The sequence below is a fragment of the Carcharodon carcharias genome, chromosome 14 (genome assembly GCF_017639515.1).
Source record: "Carcharodon carcharias isolate sCarCar2 chromosome 14, sCarCar2.pri, whole genome shotgun sequence".
Classification (NCBI taxonomy): Eukaryota; Metazoa; Chordata; class Chondrichthyes; order Lamniformes; family Lamnidae; genus Carcharodon; species Carcharodon carcharias.
In genome coordinates this window covers 105,523,760-105,538,253 of record NC_054480.1, presented here as the reverse complement: position 1 = coordinate 105,538,253, position 14,494 = coordinate 105,523,760, and the positions used below count along the sequence as shown (strand labels likewise).

Sequence of the window (14,494 nt, the reverse complement as noted above, 5' to 3'; positions counted from 1 at the left end):
AGTTTTTCCACCATTTCCTGTGTTTACCCCAGTGTTAGCCTTGACTTTTGTACTCAAGTGGGACTTGAATCCACAACCTTGTGACTCAGAGACAAGCATTAACAACTGAGCCACCACTGCTGGCAATTACAAGAGACTTTATGTACTAAGGGTGCTTCCAGAATGGGTTTGGAAGTGATCATAAGCTGGTGTTTTAAATGACTTTCTCCTCCTTAACTTAAACCAATTACAATGCCAAAAGCTTAAATTAACACAACCTACTTCCATTTTTCTGATACGTACACCAATTACTCAGCAGATAAACTTGAAGATGGCAGTTGTATTTTTTATTCAACTCAGCCCTGTTACATTGCAACAAACAGGGATTGGGGTAGGTTAGAAGAGGCAAGCTTTACCTTTACCCCAGCAAGAATCAAAGGTGCAGGTTGCAGGTGAATTTGACAAATTTAGAAATGCATTTGCAATATTCTGGTTATCCAACTGTCAGCAAGAATCAGCTGTCCATGAAGGTGAACTTCATATATTGGAAACGTGGCTCTCTAGGCGGCGCTCAAACACAAAGATCCTTACTGCAGTTAAAAGTCCAGAGCATCAAAAAAGGCTCACTAATTTATCCAATTGCAAGGTATATTAAAAAATTGTATACTTCTCTTTTTCAGTGCATCAGCTGTTGTGGGAATGCTGTCAACAGCAAACATTTTGATTCAAAACAAATAGAGCGCAATCCAATATATGATCCTTTATTTAAAAATGAAATTGCCTATGAAAGAGTGGCGCCAACTGAAACTTTAATACTTCCCAGTCCCTGCGTGCTTGAATGAAAATTGTTGAACAAGATCTTAAAGTTATAAAAAAAATACATTAAAATGCAATCGTTCAGGGGAGGGCACACTCCCCAGCTGAGATGAAATCCATTCCCAATGGCCAATACAAATTACATGATTGAGGATAATCTTTAAGCGGTCCTGGGCATTTAGCGCCTTTTTGTTCACCCAATAACTCCCGCGCAACCAAACGCTAATTGGGGGGGGGGGCCGGGCCAGTGACTGACAAGCCAGGGATCCAATCAGAAACAACGGAGCCGGACAATGGCCCAATTGCCATGACCCTCCGGCCAATGATGGTGCGACAGCTAGCGGGCTAGGTTGCGGTGTAAACAGCCCGCCTCCGGGAGCAGTTGGAAGAGTTTCTCACTCTGAAGTTTTAAACCATTTAAAAGTTGATTTAACACCGAATTATAATGGCGGGGAGGGGATGGTCAAACAAGCAGAAAAAGAAGGCTTTAACGATCGTTCGATCCATTCAGTGATGAATGCCAACCGCTTTGCTGTGAGTTCTCCCCTCACCCCCCGAGGGATCGGGAGAAGTTTGGTTCAGTCTGTTATTACCCCATAAAGGAGGTAAGTCCCCTTTCTCCAGCTCCCAGCGGCGGGTATTAACCCCTGCAGCGCCAGTTCGCATTCCTCGCTGCAGCAATCCTCCAACTCCCCACCGACTTCAGGTTTATGCGGCCAGCCTTTGTTCCCCGGTGCTTCCATTCAAGGAAAAGGCACTCGGTGCCCTCCTACTACCTTCCTCAGCCGGCCACCCTCCCTCTCTCGCCCGCCCGCCAATTTCCCCTTTTATAATACCTGCTTTCCCCGATAGAACAGCCGTTGCCGATCCGCCTCCACCCCGAACGCTTCCCGGATCTTTTCCCTCAGTTCCTGCACCAGAGTCAATTTGGAGAGTCCATCAATGTGCCGGGTCTCTCTGCCATCCATGGTCCGCACCTGGATCCACATCTTCAATCACACCAACGCTCTCCTGGGTACAATGGTGAATAATGATATTCAGAGCAGACACGTTGATCTATCTCCCCAGGTCTCCTTCTCACTAAGGGGGAGGTGAGGGGGGGAACGTTTCCCGCGAATTCAGTTTTTTTTTAACCCAACGGATCTCCTCTGCGCGCGGTGTCCGATTCAAATCCGCGCTCTCCCGCCTTGCGCGAGCCGCCCCTTCGCTCTCCCGCCTATTGCAGCGCGCGCACTCTCGCCGTGCTCCAATTGGACGGGGACCCAAAGCGTAAAAAAAACCCACTCCTACGCTCCTTGCTTAATTGACGTCGCCGCGTTCAGGCGATGACCTCACCGCGTTAGGCAGAAATGGCTTTTGCCCCGCCCTTTGAGGGGCAGTAAGTGGGTCTATGCGGCGCCAACCAAATCGCGCGAAATTATGACAAAAAAAACTTGGCCAGCTGACGAAAACGCGTTGTTTTTTAAACTGACCAAGCGTGGTTGAAAAAATGACTAATGAAAGGCAAAACGTTTAAAAACAGTCTCTCGCGTGAAAAATATCAGACAAGTGAGTTTTTTCACCATAAGAAACCGGCATTCACCATGAACCAAAGCAGAAAATGTTGAAAAAACTCAGCAGGTCATGCTTTGGCGCCAAAATTTCAGATTGTTTTGCTGGTTTGGCGGGAAATGGCTCATCCCAGTGAGTCAGAAACTAAGCCACTCCTTTAACTGAAACCACATTCCTCTTATTGCGGAAAGTTGTAGGTGTCATTCAAAAAAACAGAGCACAACACAAACATAGTGAGCGTCAACTCTGTCTTACACCTCCAGCTAGTTCTGCTGCATTTATTATTGACTCTCAACAACATTGAAATAAATTATTCTCTTCAAAGTATGTGGTATTCTTTTCTCATCTCGCTCTTCTGCTAGTAGCTTTGGATCTGTTTTTGTGCTCGAGAGTGAAAATTTACAATCGTGCGCGTCTTTGAAATAGATTGATGATGAAATGTGTGCATTATTTGAAGTTACTTTGTTACTGCAATAAAAAATGCAATTTTGGTACAAAAGACTCTTATTCTGGTAAGGTAAGTTACAGACGACAAATCTTACATGAGGAACATGAACCCAGCAATAGACAACGCCTTCAGAAAAGGAGAAAATTGAAGCACGGAAAAAATGCCACTTCAAAGCAGCAGCTTATTGTCGTCCTTAAAATGATAGAGCTGTAGGACTGAGAAGCTGGTTTTTGGAAATAATTAATTGTAGGGAAAACCTTTGATAGGGTGAAATACTTTACAATATTATATAGGATCAAGAGTGGGCTGTTAACAACTCAAAATGGGAGACAAAGCAAATTCATACAAATATGAGATAACTACCTGGATGAGGTAAGTGAAATCTGGACCTAAGCCTAGGATGTGAAGCAGAGCCAGGGTAGGGTTGGCTGCTCCTTAACATGATTCACTTGAAAACAGACCTCAGCCTCCTGAGATTCACTGAGGAATAGAGTTGGAATATTCTATGGTGTTTAATGGTTATCCTGGATATTATTTGCTAATGTAATAATACAGTAGTCACACAACTTCAAAAGTAATCAATTGTGCAGCACTTTGAGATGTTTCTATGCAATGTGTTATTTATTACCAGTAGATCACCTCTCACATTGCGGACAGCACACTCAAGAACAAAATTATATCTCAACCTTAAGGGCAGTGACTATTTACTGTGATCGGCTTCTTCCCAATTTTATAAATTAAATAGTGTTTTTAAATGAAATGGGCTTGATCAATAAATGTGGGGTGAGATTTTTAACACATTCACTTATAAAGTTAAAATCAGACCCATTTGATGGTAAAAGGGCTGCTCATTTAATCCATGTACTTCCATAAAGTTATTTGTTAAATTAAAGATGGATTCATATAAAACTTAAGTCAATAAAACAATTAGACAATTCATCTAAAAGGAATGCAAGAAAACTTATTTTAGGAAAATAAATACAACGTGGTTCTGCTGAAATGTATTAAAATAAAAGCAGAAGCACCTTTAACGACAGCAAGTATGTGTATTTTTGGTTTATTCATTAAATTGGTAAATAATTATGATTTATTTGCATTAGATTGTCTTATGTTACTCATTTAGAATATAATAAACATATTACTTATTAATCTCAATATTTAAATTATAAATGGCAGAGCTTATCTCAACAGGAAGGTTGAAGCAAATGTGGAATATATTGGCCTTGGAGGGATGCATGCCATGAAATACTGCAGACAGCAACAGAAAGGTAGGCAGAAGCATTGCTACTGGCAAAAGATCAAGGGAGAGGCATAGAGGCTCCTAGCAAGGCCCACCAGGAAAGGGAAAAAGAGATAGGCTGTCACAGTAGGAGAGGGAAAGGTGTCAGCCATGGCTCAATAGCACTCTCGCCTCTTGAGTTAAAAGATTGTGGGTCCAATCAAGTCACACTAAGGGAGCACTACACTGTCAGAGGTGCCATCTTCTGGAAGAGATGTTAAGCCCAGGCCTTGTTAGGTGCATGTAAAAGATCCTATGGCAGTATTTCAAAGAAGGGATGGGGAGCCTGGTGTTGAAGCCAATATTTATCACTTCAACCAGCATCACTAAAAGTAGATTTCCTGACCATCATCTCATTGTGAGCCTTTGCTGTAGAAAATTGGCTCTCAGTTTTTCTGGACTGCAACAGGGACTACACTTCAACTAAAGAAGGTATTTGACTAAATATTTTTTTGATGAATGTATTTCTGATATTGGGCCTCAGTTGATGGATTGATTGGGATGTAGGAGGTGTGATGATTGTTAGAGGTGTACCCAAGGACATCTAGCCACATAGTTGAAAGCTGTTGGAATAATAGAAATAGGATGTTGGCACATATGGATAATTTTCTAAGTTTTCTTTTCCTGACTTGTTTAAAGGTTTATTTCTATGTGCATGTACAGGGGTAGATGAAGAACTGTCACAACAGCTGGACCTTGGAAATGCTTTTGCTGTAAAGGCATTGGTAGATTTTTAAAATTAATTTATAACCAAGAGACTAAGAACAGAAGAAATTCCTTTACACAGAGGATTGTGGGTTCAAGTCCCATTGTGGAGACTTAAGCCCATATTCAGGCTGATACTCCAGCGCAGCACTGAGGGAGCATAGCAATGTCTGATATGAAATGTTAAACTGAAGCCCCCTTTTCTCTCGGGGAGACAGAAAAATTTCCATGGCATTATTTCAAAGGAGAGCTGAGGAACACTACCCAGTGTCCTAAACAATATTTATTGCTTAATCAACATCACAAAAAAAGATTATCTGGTCATTATCACATTGCTATTTGTGGCATCTTGCTGTACGCAAATTGACTGCAGCAGTTCCTACATTACAACAGTGACTACACTTCAAAAAAGTACTTCATTGGCAGCAAAGCACAAAGGGACATTCTGAGGCTGTGGAAGTGCTGTAGGAATGCAAGCCCTTATTTCCTTTTAAACATGAAAGATGCTGAGCTTAGTCTGAAGAATGCAGAGGGCCGTTTGAGCATTCATATTGCTTTACTATAGGGACTGTTTGAAGCAAAGAAAATTGTTTTTTTAAGGGAAACTTGGATAAGTATTAGAAATAGAGGAAGGTACCAGTCTTGTGGAGGGCTGTGGGATTTGTTTTTTATTGCTGTAGCAAACAGCCAACACAGACATGACTGGCCAAATATTTTTCTTTCTGTGTGGTAAACCTAAATAGCTCAATTGAATATGTTTTGGGAGCAACTACAATTAGATATAAAGGTTTTGGATAATATTGTTGAATAATGAAGGTAGCAAATAACCAATTTGAAAAGAGAGTACTATGAGGTTGGCATGCTTACTTTGTGTAAAAGAGGAAATTTCACCAAAGATTCCACAGTCATAATATAGATTACAAGCTCATATAGGACAGACACAAAAAATATTATAAAGGTTATATGGGACAGCATACACATTGTAGATGGATGATAAGGTAGCAGTTTGACAAGCAATGACACTGGACAAAAAATTAAATGCTAGAAATTGTGTGACAATTACACATTGCAAATGGGTATTCAACATTACCATAGAATTATATCACACAATACTAGACATTTAAATTGAACATTTAAGTACAGATTTGTTAAAAACAGGCACCTGATATGTATGGTCAACTGTTTTTAGAAATTGTTTCAGTAACAATGACACTTTAACACTGGCTATAGCTTTGTACATTATTCAACTTGATAGATAGGAATTGGATAATAGCACGGGAAGTATAATATATCATTTAGAAACCAGACAAAATGCCTTTCAGGACCTCTATTATCGACCTAATGAAGATTGCTAATTTGTCATAAAGTAATCCTTTGCAGCACACTTCCTTGGCAAATATTGCAGACTAATGATCGGCCTTATATCCTATCACTAAATTGGCAGAAAAGTACAATCATTTCTGGAATATGGAAAATCTTTTTCAGCGCTGGCTTCCCAAATGGCACACTGGGTTAATATCTGAGTTGAAACCTGGTTCAACACCCTCCCTCTCCCCTGGTCTGTGCTGAATTTTCTGAGAGCAGCTAGAAAATGTTTGGGACACAATGATTGCTCACAGTGTCCTTTAGCTGGGAAGGAAAAAAAACGTCAGGGCTTCAACTCCTGAAAGCTTTTCAGTGATCCCCACCCCGTGCATGTAAGCTCAACTGTAATAGGCCACAGATTTGACTAGCCTGCCAATGTTGTATGTGATTAACAGACACTTGTGCAAGGTGCTTATGATAATAATGGTGCTCATAGAACCATATTTTAGCATGAGGCAGGGAGGAGAAAATAGTGGAGGGAAAATGTTGGTCTGTTCTAAGCATACCTTGTAGCTAGCATACAAGAAACTGCCAGTCAAGCAGCTGGCACCTATGAAACTATATTCCAGCACTTGTAGCACTTAATAGTCCTAATAATTATATTGTTTTGTAAAATATTTCTACTGTACACTTAACATGTACAATCTGCACTAGCAATAAGTTTGCCCATTTAAGACAGAGATGAGAAGGAATTTCTTCTCAGAGGGTAATGAATCTGTGGAATTCTTTATTGCAGAGGGCTGTAGAGGCTGCGTCATTGTATATTCAAGGCTGAGATAGATTTTTAATCAGTAAGGGAATCAAGGGTTATGGGGAAAAGGCAGGAAAGTGGAACTGAGGATTATCAGATCAGCTGTGGTCTCATTGAATGGAAGAGTGGAATCAATGGGCCAAATGACCTACTTCTACTCCTACATCTTATGGTCTTAATGTTTTGGCATAGTTGTGGCATGAGTTTACAAATATGATTCCCTCACAAGCTGAATTTGGAATCTCGGTTCTACCATGGGCAGATATCAGACAGAGTTTGAAGCTTTGGGAAAGCAGAGAGAGATAAATTAGAAGGTAATTCTACTTCTAATGGCCAGTTTGGAGTGGCACTGGTGGGCGCTGCAAGGCAGGTCAGCCCACATGCTGTCTCAGATGAAGTTGATACATACCACGGAGAGGCCAAGGAGAAAAAGTAACTTAGCAATGAGTGTGAAGGCTCATAAAAAAAAATCTGGAAGTCTTGGAGCCTTTTCCTGTGCCTCTGTTTTATATATGTAGCCAATGACTAATGAGTGGCTTGGATTTCCTTTAGAAGATATTCTTGGACTTCAGGCTTCCCATTACTATTTTACAGTCATCTAATTTTTTTTATTTTTGCCTTTTATATCCCCTTTAGAAATAAAACTTTATTGTTAAGAAGGACCGTTCTATCTGAGTCATTGCACAAAGCTAACATTATTTACAACCAGTGCTTTGACTCAGTTGAGAAGGTAGGGCAGATTTTCTCACTTATATAGATTTGTTCTTCATAAAGCTATCCAGTCTCTGCTTCCAAGTGACTCACAGCCAATATGCTTACAGTCTTTTTCTGTAAATGGCTACTGATCTGTGCCAGTAAACATTGTAATAGATATCAGATTGTGTGATAATATTGTTTAGGAACTCAGCTTCACACGGGATTACAACGGAATACTAAGTGCAGAGAAACAAGAGACTTTCTGTATTGGAGGAACATTTAATTTATCCACAAAGAAGCTCATCATGTTTCAGACTAGGATCATTTAGCATGCTCTTTTTCCCTTTAACTGTTTCATGTCAGTAAAAACATTTATGGCTGTCTTTGCTCCATCTGCATGTTAACTGTTTCCCAACCATGCAACCATAAATATAGTTGTGGCTATTTAATCATCCTTGGACACAGGGTCACTTCCACATGTACGGCGATGACACCCATGACCCCTCAATTACTTCTGTGCTGTCAGAATGCATGCCGAACATCCAGCCTTGAACGAATATTATGTTCCCCCAGTTCAGCAATGAAAAGACTGAAGCCATTTGTCTTCAGCTCCCTCCCACCAGAACTGTTGTCACTTATTCCATCCCTTCAGGCTGAACCAGGCATATTGATTTTGAGCGAAGTTTTAAACTCCATATCCTCTGTACAGTAAGACTGTTCACGTCTGTCTTCACTGCTAACTAAGCGCTTCCACAGCTGAATCTTTTATCTATGGTATTGTCACCTCCAGACTCAACTAATCTAATGCATTCCCGGCTGGCACTTCATCTTCCACCATCCATAAATTACACATTTTCCAAAACTCTTGCATATATTAGGTCCCTTTTGTCCCATTTTCTCAGCACACCTATGTCCTCACTACTCTGAGTTCAAGTAAATCTGTTTTAAAATACCAACACAGCTTTTCCCCACTTTAACTCCACAACCTCTTCCAGTTCCTCACACAAACACCCCATCTCCCCACAAACTCTCCATTACTCCAGCCCTGTGCATTCTCCATTTGCTCTACCATTGGTGAGTCTTCAGTTGTCTGGATTCTTCTCTCTGGACTTCCTTCCCTAAAATCATTTTCCTTTTCACCTCTGCCCTCCTTTAAAAAGCACCACAAAATTTAATTATCCATCCATCTCTCCTAAACTTCATTGTTGCGGGCATCTGTTTTCCATGCATGTCTAAGTAGTACTTGGAGACATTTTTTAACATTAAAAGCAATATATAAATGGAAATTGTTAAGCATACTACAATCTCCATAGAGACCAAAAACTTTTTTTAAAAATTCAGTCTTCCACTTAATAGCTAAAGGATGACACAAGATTTCCGTTTTAAGAGGTTTACTGTAACACAAGACTAAAAGCACCACTGACTAAACACTATCTTTGTAGGCAACTTGTACCTTAAACTTAAGGACAGAATACCTCCCTTATTTTTAGCACAACTGAAAAACACACTTCTCAGGTATGTGTTATACTGTCCTTTAAGTAGACATTCAATTCTCCTGAAATCAGCCAAAGTGATTCTTAGCTCCTGTTCTTTTCCTTCCTCAGCCTGATATTTAACCCAAGAACTGTCTTTTATAGTGAGTATTACTGGAGATCCTTCCTTTAGCGTTAGACAAATCTTCCAGCTTTGTTTTAACTCTTCACGAATTTGGTCTTTTCAATCAAGTGTGAGCTTCCACTTGTGTTCCAACCCACTTGTGGTCCGACACAGTGAACCATAGAAATTTTTGGCCTCTAGCTGCTCTCTCTCTCTCTCCTGGACCCTTGCAGACTAACTTGCCTGTGATCTTCCATGATATTTTAGGAAAGCCTGTAACCTGATATCATAATGGCTTCCTCTGTACTCTTACCATCTTAAACCCCACCATGAAGGCAACATGATGGACCTTGTATCCAGGTAGCGATGCTGATTAGCTTTCCTTGAGACCCCAACTCTCTTTTAGCTTGTAAGTAAATGGGCAATTTAAAGCACAACTGTTTTCAACCCAACATTCTCAACACTTTTCTGGGATTTTGGAGACTCCAGTCTATCCACTATTAATACACAGGCTGCTGTCATTGCCTCCAAGTGTAAACACCTGGCACCTTCTTCCCAGTAAAACAATCAGGGTCCCCTTTAATCTTTAACAATGAAACCACCCAAGCTTCCTGTCAGGCAGACTTCAGAACAGGTCACATGACTCCCTTCATTTTATCTTAAATTTAAAGACACAGTCGCAAAACTTAATAATCTTATAAACATCAAATGTAACAAGTGTTCTATTCCAGAAAGATGACACTGGAACTAATCTTTACTCGGTATTGCACTTATTTACAAAGTGAAATATTTCAAGCACACACCTTTTAAGCACCCCACAGTTTTAGTCAGTGTCTCTTCATATATGTTCATCTGAAACCATCAATTAATGCCCTCCACCTACAGATAACTAAACACAATTGATATACTATTAATATTAACTGAACTGATCCATGGTACAACATTTTCACATTAAATCTTTGAGTCTTTATTATAAAGATTAGAGCTACAGGAAACATACAGGATTAAAGTAGATATTTCCAATTGATGAAAAAGCCATTCCATCAGTACTGTAATTTTTATGCTCCTTGCATTTTTTTTGCTACCTTCCTCTCCTGAAATTGCTGACACACCCTGAGGTCTAGTTGCATGGTTGCTGGTCATTGTGTTATTGGGTACTGCAAACAGGTATTAAAATCCCACAGTCAATACAACCTTGCTTTAAAAATTTTAAACTGATCATTATATCTAACTGAATATTTGAAGCAAAGATTACTAGTGGATTCTAATATATTGTGTAGCAAAGGGGGTTCCCAAACTGTGGTACAATTACCACTCAGGGTATATAGACGCCTCCAGGGGATATGCAGGAGAAGTGGCCTAATAGTGGATTTAAGGTCTACTACAAACGTTCAATATATTTTTTCCTCATTTTCATTTTAAATTCATTGATATTTCATTGTGAGTGTATAAAGAAAAAAAGTTAGAATGCTCCCTGGTGAATGTTTGCTCTGCCTCATGTGTTCCAAAAAGCAAGGAAGTGCAGTATGAGCTGGGACAGGCTGGCAGATTAGTCCCTAGAGACAGGTCTCTGTTATTTGATCGCCAACAATCTCTCAGCCCACTTTTAAGCTTCCTAGCGTAGGTCGGAGGTCTCCATGGTGTGCTTTTTGGGTATTGTTTTTATGAATATGGATGCAGAATACTTGTTTAATATCCCTGTCATTTCCTTATTCCTCATTATAATTTCTTCTCTTAGCTTCGAAGGGAGCCAATGTATTCTTTTGCTGCTGCTATTCTTTTTTATATACTTCTAGCAGCTCTTACAATCTGTTTTTATAATGGTAATGGTTTTGTAATGGCTTGCTCTTATATTTTATTTTCTCCCTCTTTACCAATTTTTTGTTCATTCTTTGCCGTTTTCTAAAACTTTCCCAATCCTCAGCCTTGCTACTCTTCTTAGCAACATTATAAGTCTCTCCTTTTAATCCAATGCTATCTTTAACCTCTTTAGTTAGCCACTGACGAATCACTTTTCTCATGGAATTTTTAAAAATGTTTTAATGGAATGTATATTCATTGAGCATTATGGAATATTTCTTTATAACTGTTCACCATTGTTTATCCATCATCATCCCTTTTAATCTAATTTCCCAATCTATTTTAGGCAACATTCCCCTCATAGCAATGTAATTGGCTTTATTTAAGTGCTTAGTTATATCACTCTCAAACTCCATTTGAAATTCTATCATACTATGATCACTCTTCGTCAGAGGATTTCTTTCTATGAGTTTACTAATTAACCTATATCATTACACAAGACATAATCTAAAAGAGCCTCCTCCTTGGTTGGTTCTATGGCATATTGTTCTAGGAAACTATCTTGAATGCATTCCATGAACTCATCTTCCAAACTACTTTGCCATTTTAATTAATCCACTCTACATGAAGATTAAAGTCTGTGATTATTGCAATCTTTGTTACAAGCCTCTCTTATTTCTTGATTAATACTCTGTTCAGTGTATAGCTACATTATGGAACTATAAACTACTTCAACCAGTGTTTTCTGCCCATCGTTATTTCTTATCTCTACCCATACTGAATCAATTTCCTGGTCTCATATGAACACACTCGACCTCTCCCTCCAGCAGCACCGCCGTATCCTTTTTCAAAGCTGCGCGTGCCCCCAGTTTCATTTTATCCTTCGGCTCATCCGACGCCTCAACAAGAAACTTTTTTTCTCTTTCTCTCAAGTGCTAAGGAACGCAAGCTCCAACAACTCATCGACACCAACACCCATCTAGGACCCTCCACCCCTGCCTGTCCCTCCGTCCCCACCCTTTCTTCCAGTCCCAACCCCAGCCGTGTATTCACTATATCCCCTGACCTTCCCCTCTCCGATGCTGAACGTTCAGTGCTCAGCAAAGGACTTAGTTTCATACCCTTACGCCCTCACCTCAATGAATTTCGGGCTCGGCATGATACTGAACTCTTCTTCCACCGTCTTCATCTCCGGGCTCACTTCTTTGGGCAGGAGTCCTCTCCCAGTTCAACGGATCCTTTTACCCATCTCCAATATTCTCCCTCCACCTGGACCCCTCCCTCTGGATTCTTACCTTCTCTCGATCTTTTCATTGAGAACTGTCGGCGCGACATTAGTCGTCTCAATTTCTCTGCTCCTCTCACCCATTCTAACCTGTCTCTCTCTGAACTTACTGCACTCCATTCTCTCAGGTCCAACCCTGACATTGTCATCAAACCCGCTGACAAGGGTGGTGCTGTTGTTGTCTGGCGCACTGACCTCTACCTCGCGGAGGCTGAGCGTCAACTCGCAGACACTTCCTCCTACCTCTCCCTGGACCATGACCCCACCACTGAACATCAAGCCATTGTTTCCAGGACTGTCACTGACCTCATCTCCTCTGGGGATCTCCCTCCCACAGCTTCCAACCTGATAGTCGCCCAACCTCGGACTGCCCGCTTCTATCTCCTACCCAAAATCCGCAAACAGAACTGCCCCGGTAGACCGATCGTCTCAGCTTGCTCCTGCCCCACAGAACTCATTTCTCGTTATCTTGACTCCCTTCTCTCTCCCCTTGTCCAGTCCCTTCCCACCTACATCCGTGATTCCTCTGACACCTTACGTCACATCAACAAATTCCAGTTCCCTGGCCCCAACCGCTTCCTCTTCACCATGGACGTCCAATCCCTCCACACATCCATCCCCTACCAGGATGGTCTGAGGGCCCTTAGCTTCTTCCTCGAACAGAGGCCCGAACAATCCCCATCCACCACTACTCTCCTCCGTCTGGCTGAACTTGTTCTCACGCTGAACAATTTCTCCTTCAACTCCTCTCACTTCCTCCAAATAAAAGGTGTGGCTATGGGAACCCGCATGGGCCCCAGCTATGCCTGTCTCTTTATGGGGTATGTGGAACATTCCTTGTTGCAGTCCTACTCCGGCCCCCTTCCACAACTCTTTCTCCGGTACATCGATGATTACTTCGGTGCCGCTTCATGCTCTCGTCGGGACTTGGAAAAATTTATTAATTTTGCTTCCAATCTCCACCCCTCCATCATTTTCACGTGGTCCATCTCTGACACTTCCCTTCCCTTCCTTGACCTCTCTGTCTCAATCTCTGTTGATAGACTGTCCACCAATATCCATTACAAACCCACCGACTCCCACAGCTATCTCGACTACAGCTGCTCACACCCCGCTTCCTGTAAGGACTCCATCCCATTCTCTCAGTTCCTTCGCCTCCGTCGCATCTGTTCCGATGATGCTACCTTCAAAAACAGTTCCTCTGACATGTCCTCCTTCTTCCTTAACCGAGGTTTTCCACCCACGGTCGTTGACAGGGCCCTCAACCGTGTCCGGCCCATCTCCCGCGCATCCGCCCTCACGCCTTCTCCTCCCTCCCAGAAACATGATAGGGTCCCCCTTGTCCTCACTTATCACCCCACCAGCCCCCGCATTCAAAGGATCATCCTCCGCCATTTCCGCCAACTCCAGCATGATGCCACCACCAAACACATCTTCCCTTCACCCCCCTTATCGGCATTCTGTAGGGATCGCTCCCTCCGGGACACCCTGGTCCACTCCTCCATCACCTCCTACTCCTCAACCCCCTCCTATGGCACCACCCCATGCCCACGCAAAAGATGCAACACCTGCCCCTTCACTTCCTCTCTCCTCACTGTCCAAGAACCCAAACACTCCTTTCAAGTGAAGCAGCATTTCACTTGCATTTCCCCCAACTTAAAAACAAAAAAACTGCGGATGCTGGAAATCCAAAACAAAAACAGAATTACCTGGAAAAACTCAGCAGGTCTGGCAGCATCGGCGGAGAAGAAAAGTGTTGACTCTCTTCTTCTCCGCCGATGCTGCCAGACCTGCTGAGTTTCCCCCAACTTAGTCTACTGCATTCGTTGCTCCCAATGTGGTCTCCTCTACATTGGAGAGACCAAACGTAAACTGGGCGACCGCTTTGCAGAACACCTGCGGTCTGTCCGCAAGAATGACCCAAACCTCCCTGTCGCTTGCCATTTTAACACTCCACCCTGCTGTCTTGCCCACATGTCTGTCCTTGGCTTGCTGCATTGTTCCAGTGAAGCCCAACGCAAACTGGAGGAACAACACCTCATCTTCCGACTAGGCACTTTACAGCCTTCCGGACTGAATATTGAATTCAACAACTTTAGGTCGTGAGCTCCCTCCCCCATCCCCACCCCCTTTCTGTTTCCCCCTTCCTTTTTTTCCAATAAATTATAAAGATTTTCCTTTTCCCACCTATTTCCATTATTTAAAAAAAAATTTAAGAAAAAC

At 41.9% G+C, this 14,494-nt stretch overlaps 1 protein-coding gene across 1 annotated transcript in view; it reads right to left on the bottom strand.

Moving 5' to 3' along the window:
* The window catches only part of uhrf1 (ubiquitin-like with PHD and ring finger domains 1), a 47,830-nt gene extending 45,832 nt beyond the window's left edge, over positions 1 to 1,998 (bottom strand). Inside the window, exon 1 of the mRNA XM_041205407.1 lies at positions 1,632 to 1,998. Within this exon, the coding sequence (XP_041061341.1) occupies positions 1,632 to 1,784 (153 nt within the window). The 5' untranslated portion in view covers positions 1,785 to 1,998. The remainder of the gene's footprint in view (positions 1 to 1,631) is intronic.
* Between the last annotated feature and the right edge of the window lie 12,496 nt (positions 1,999 to 14,494).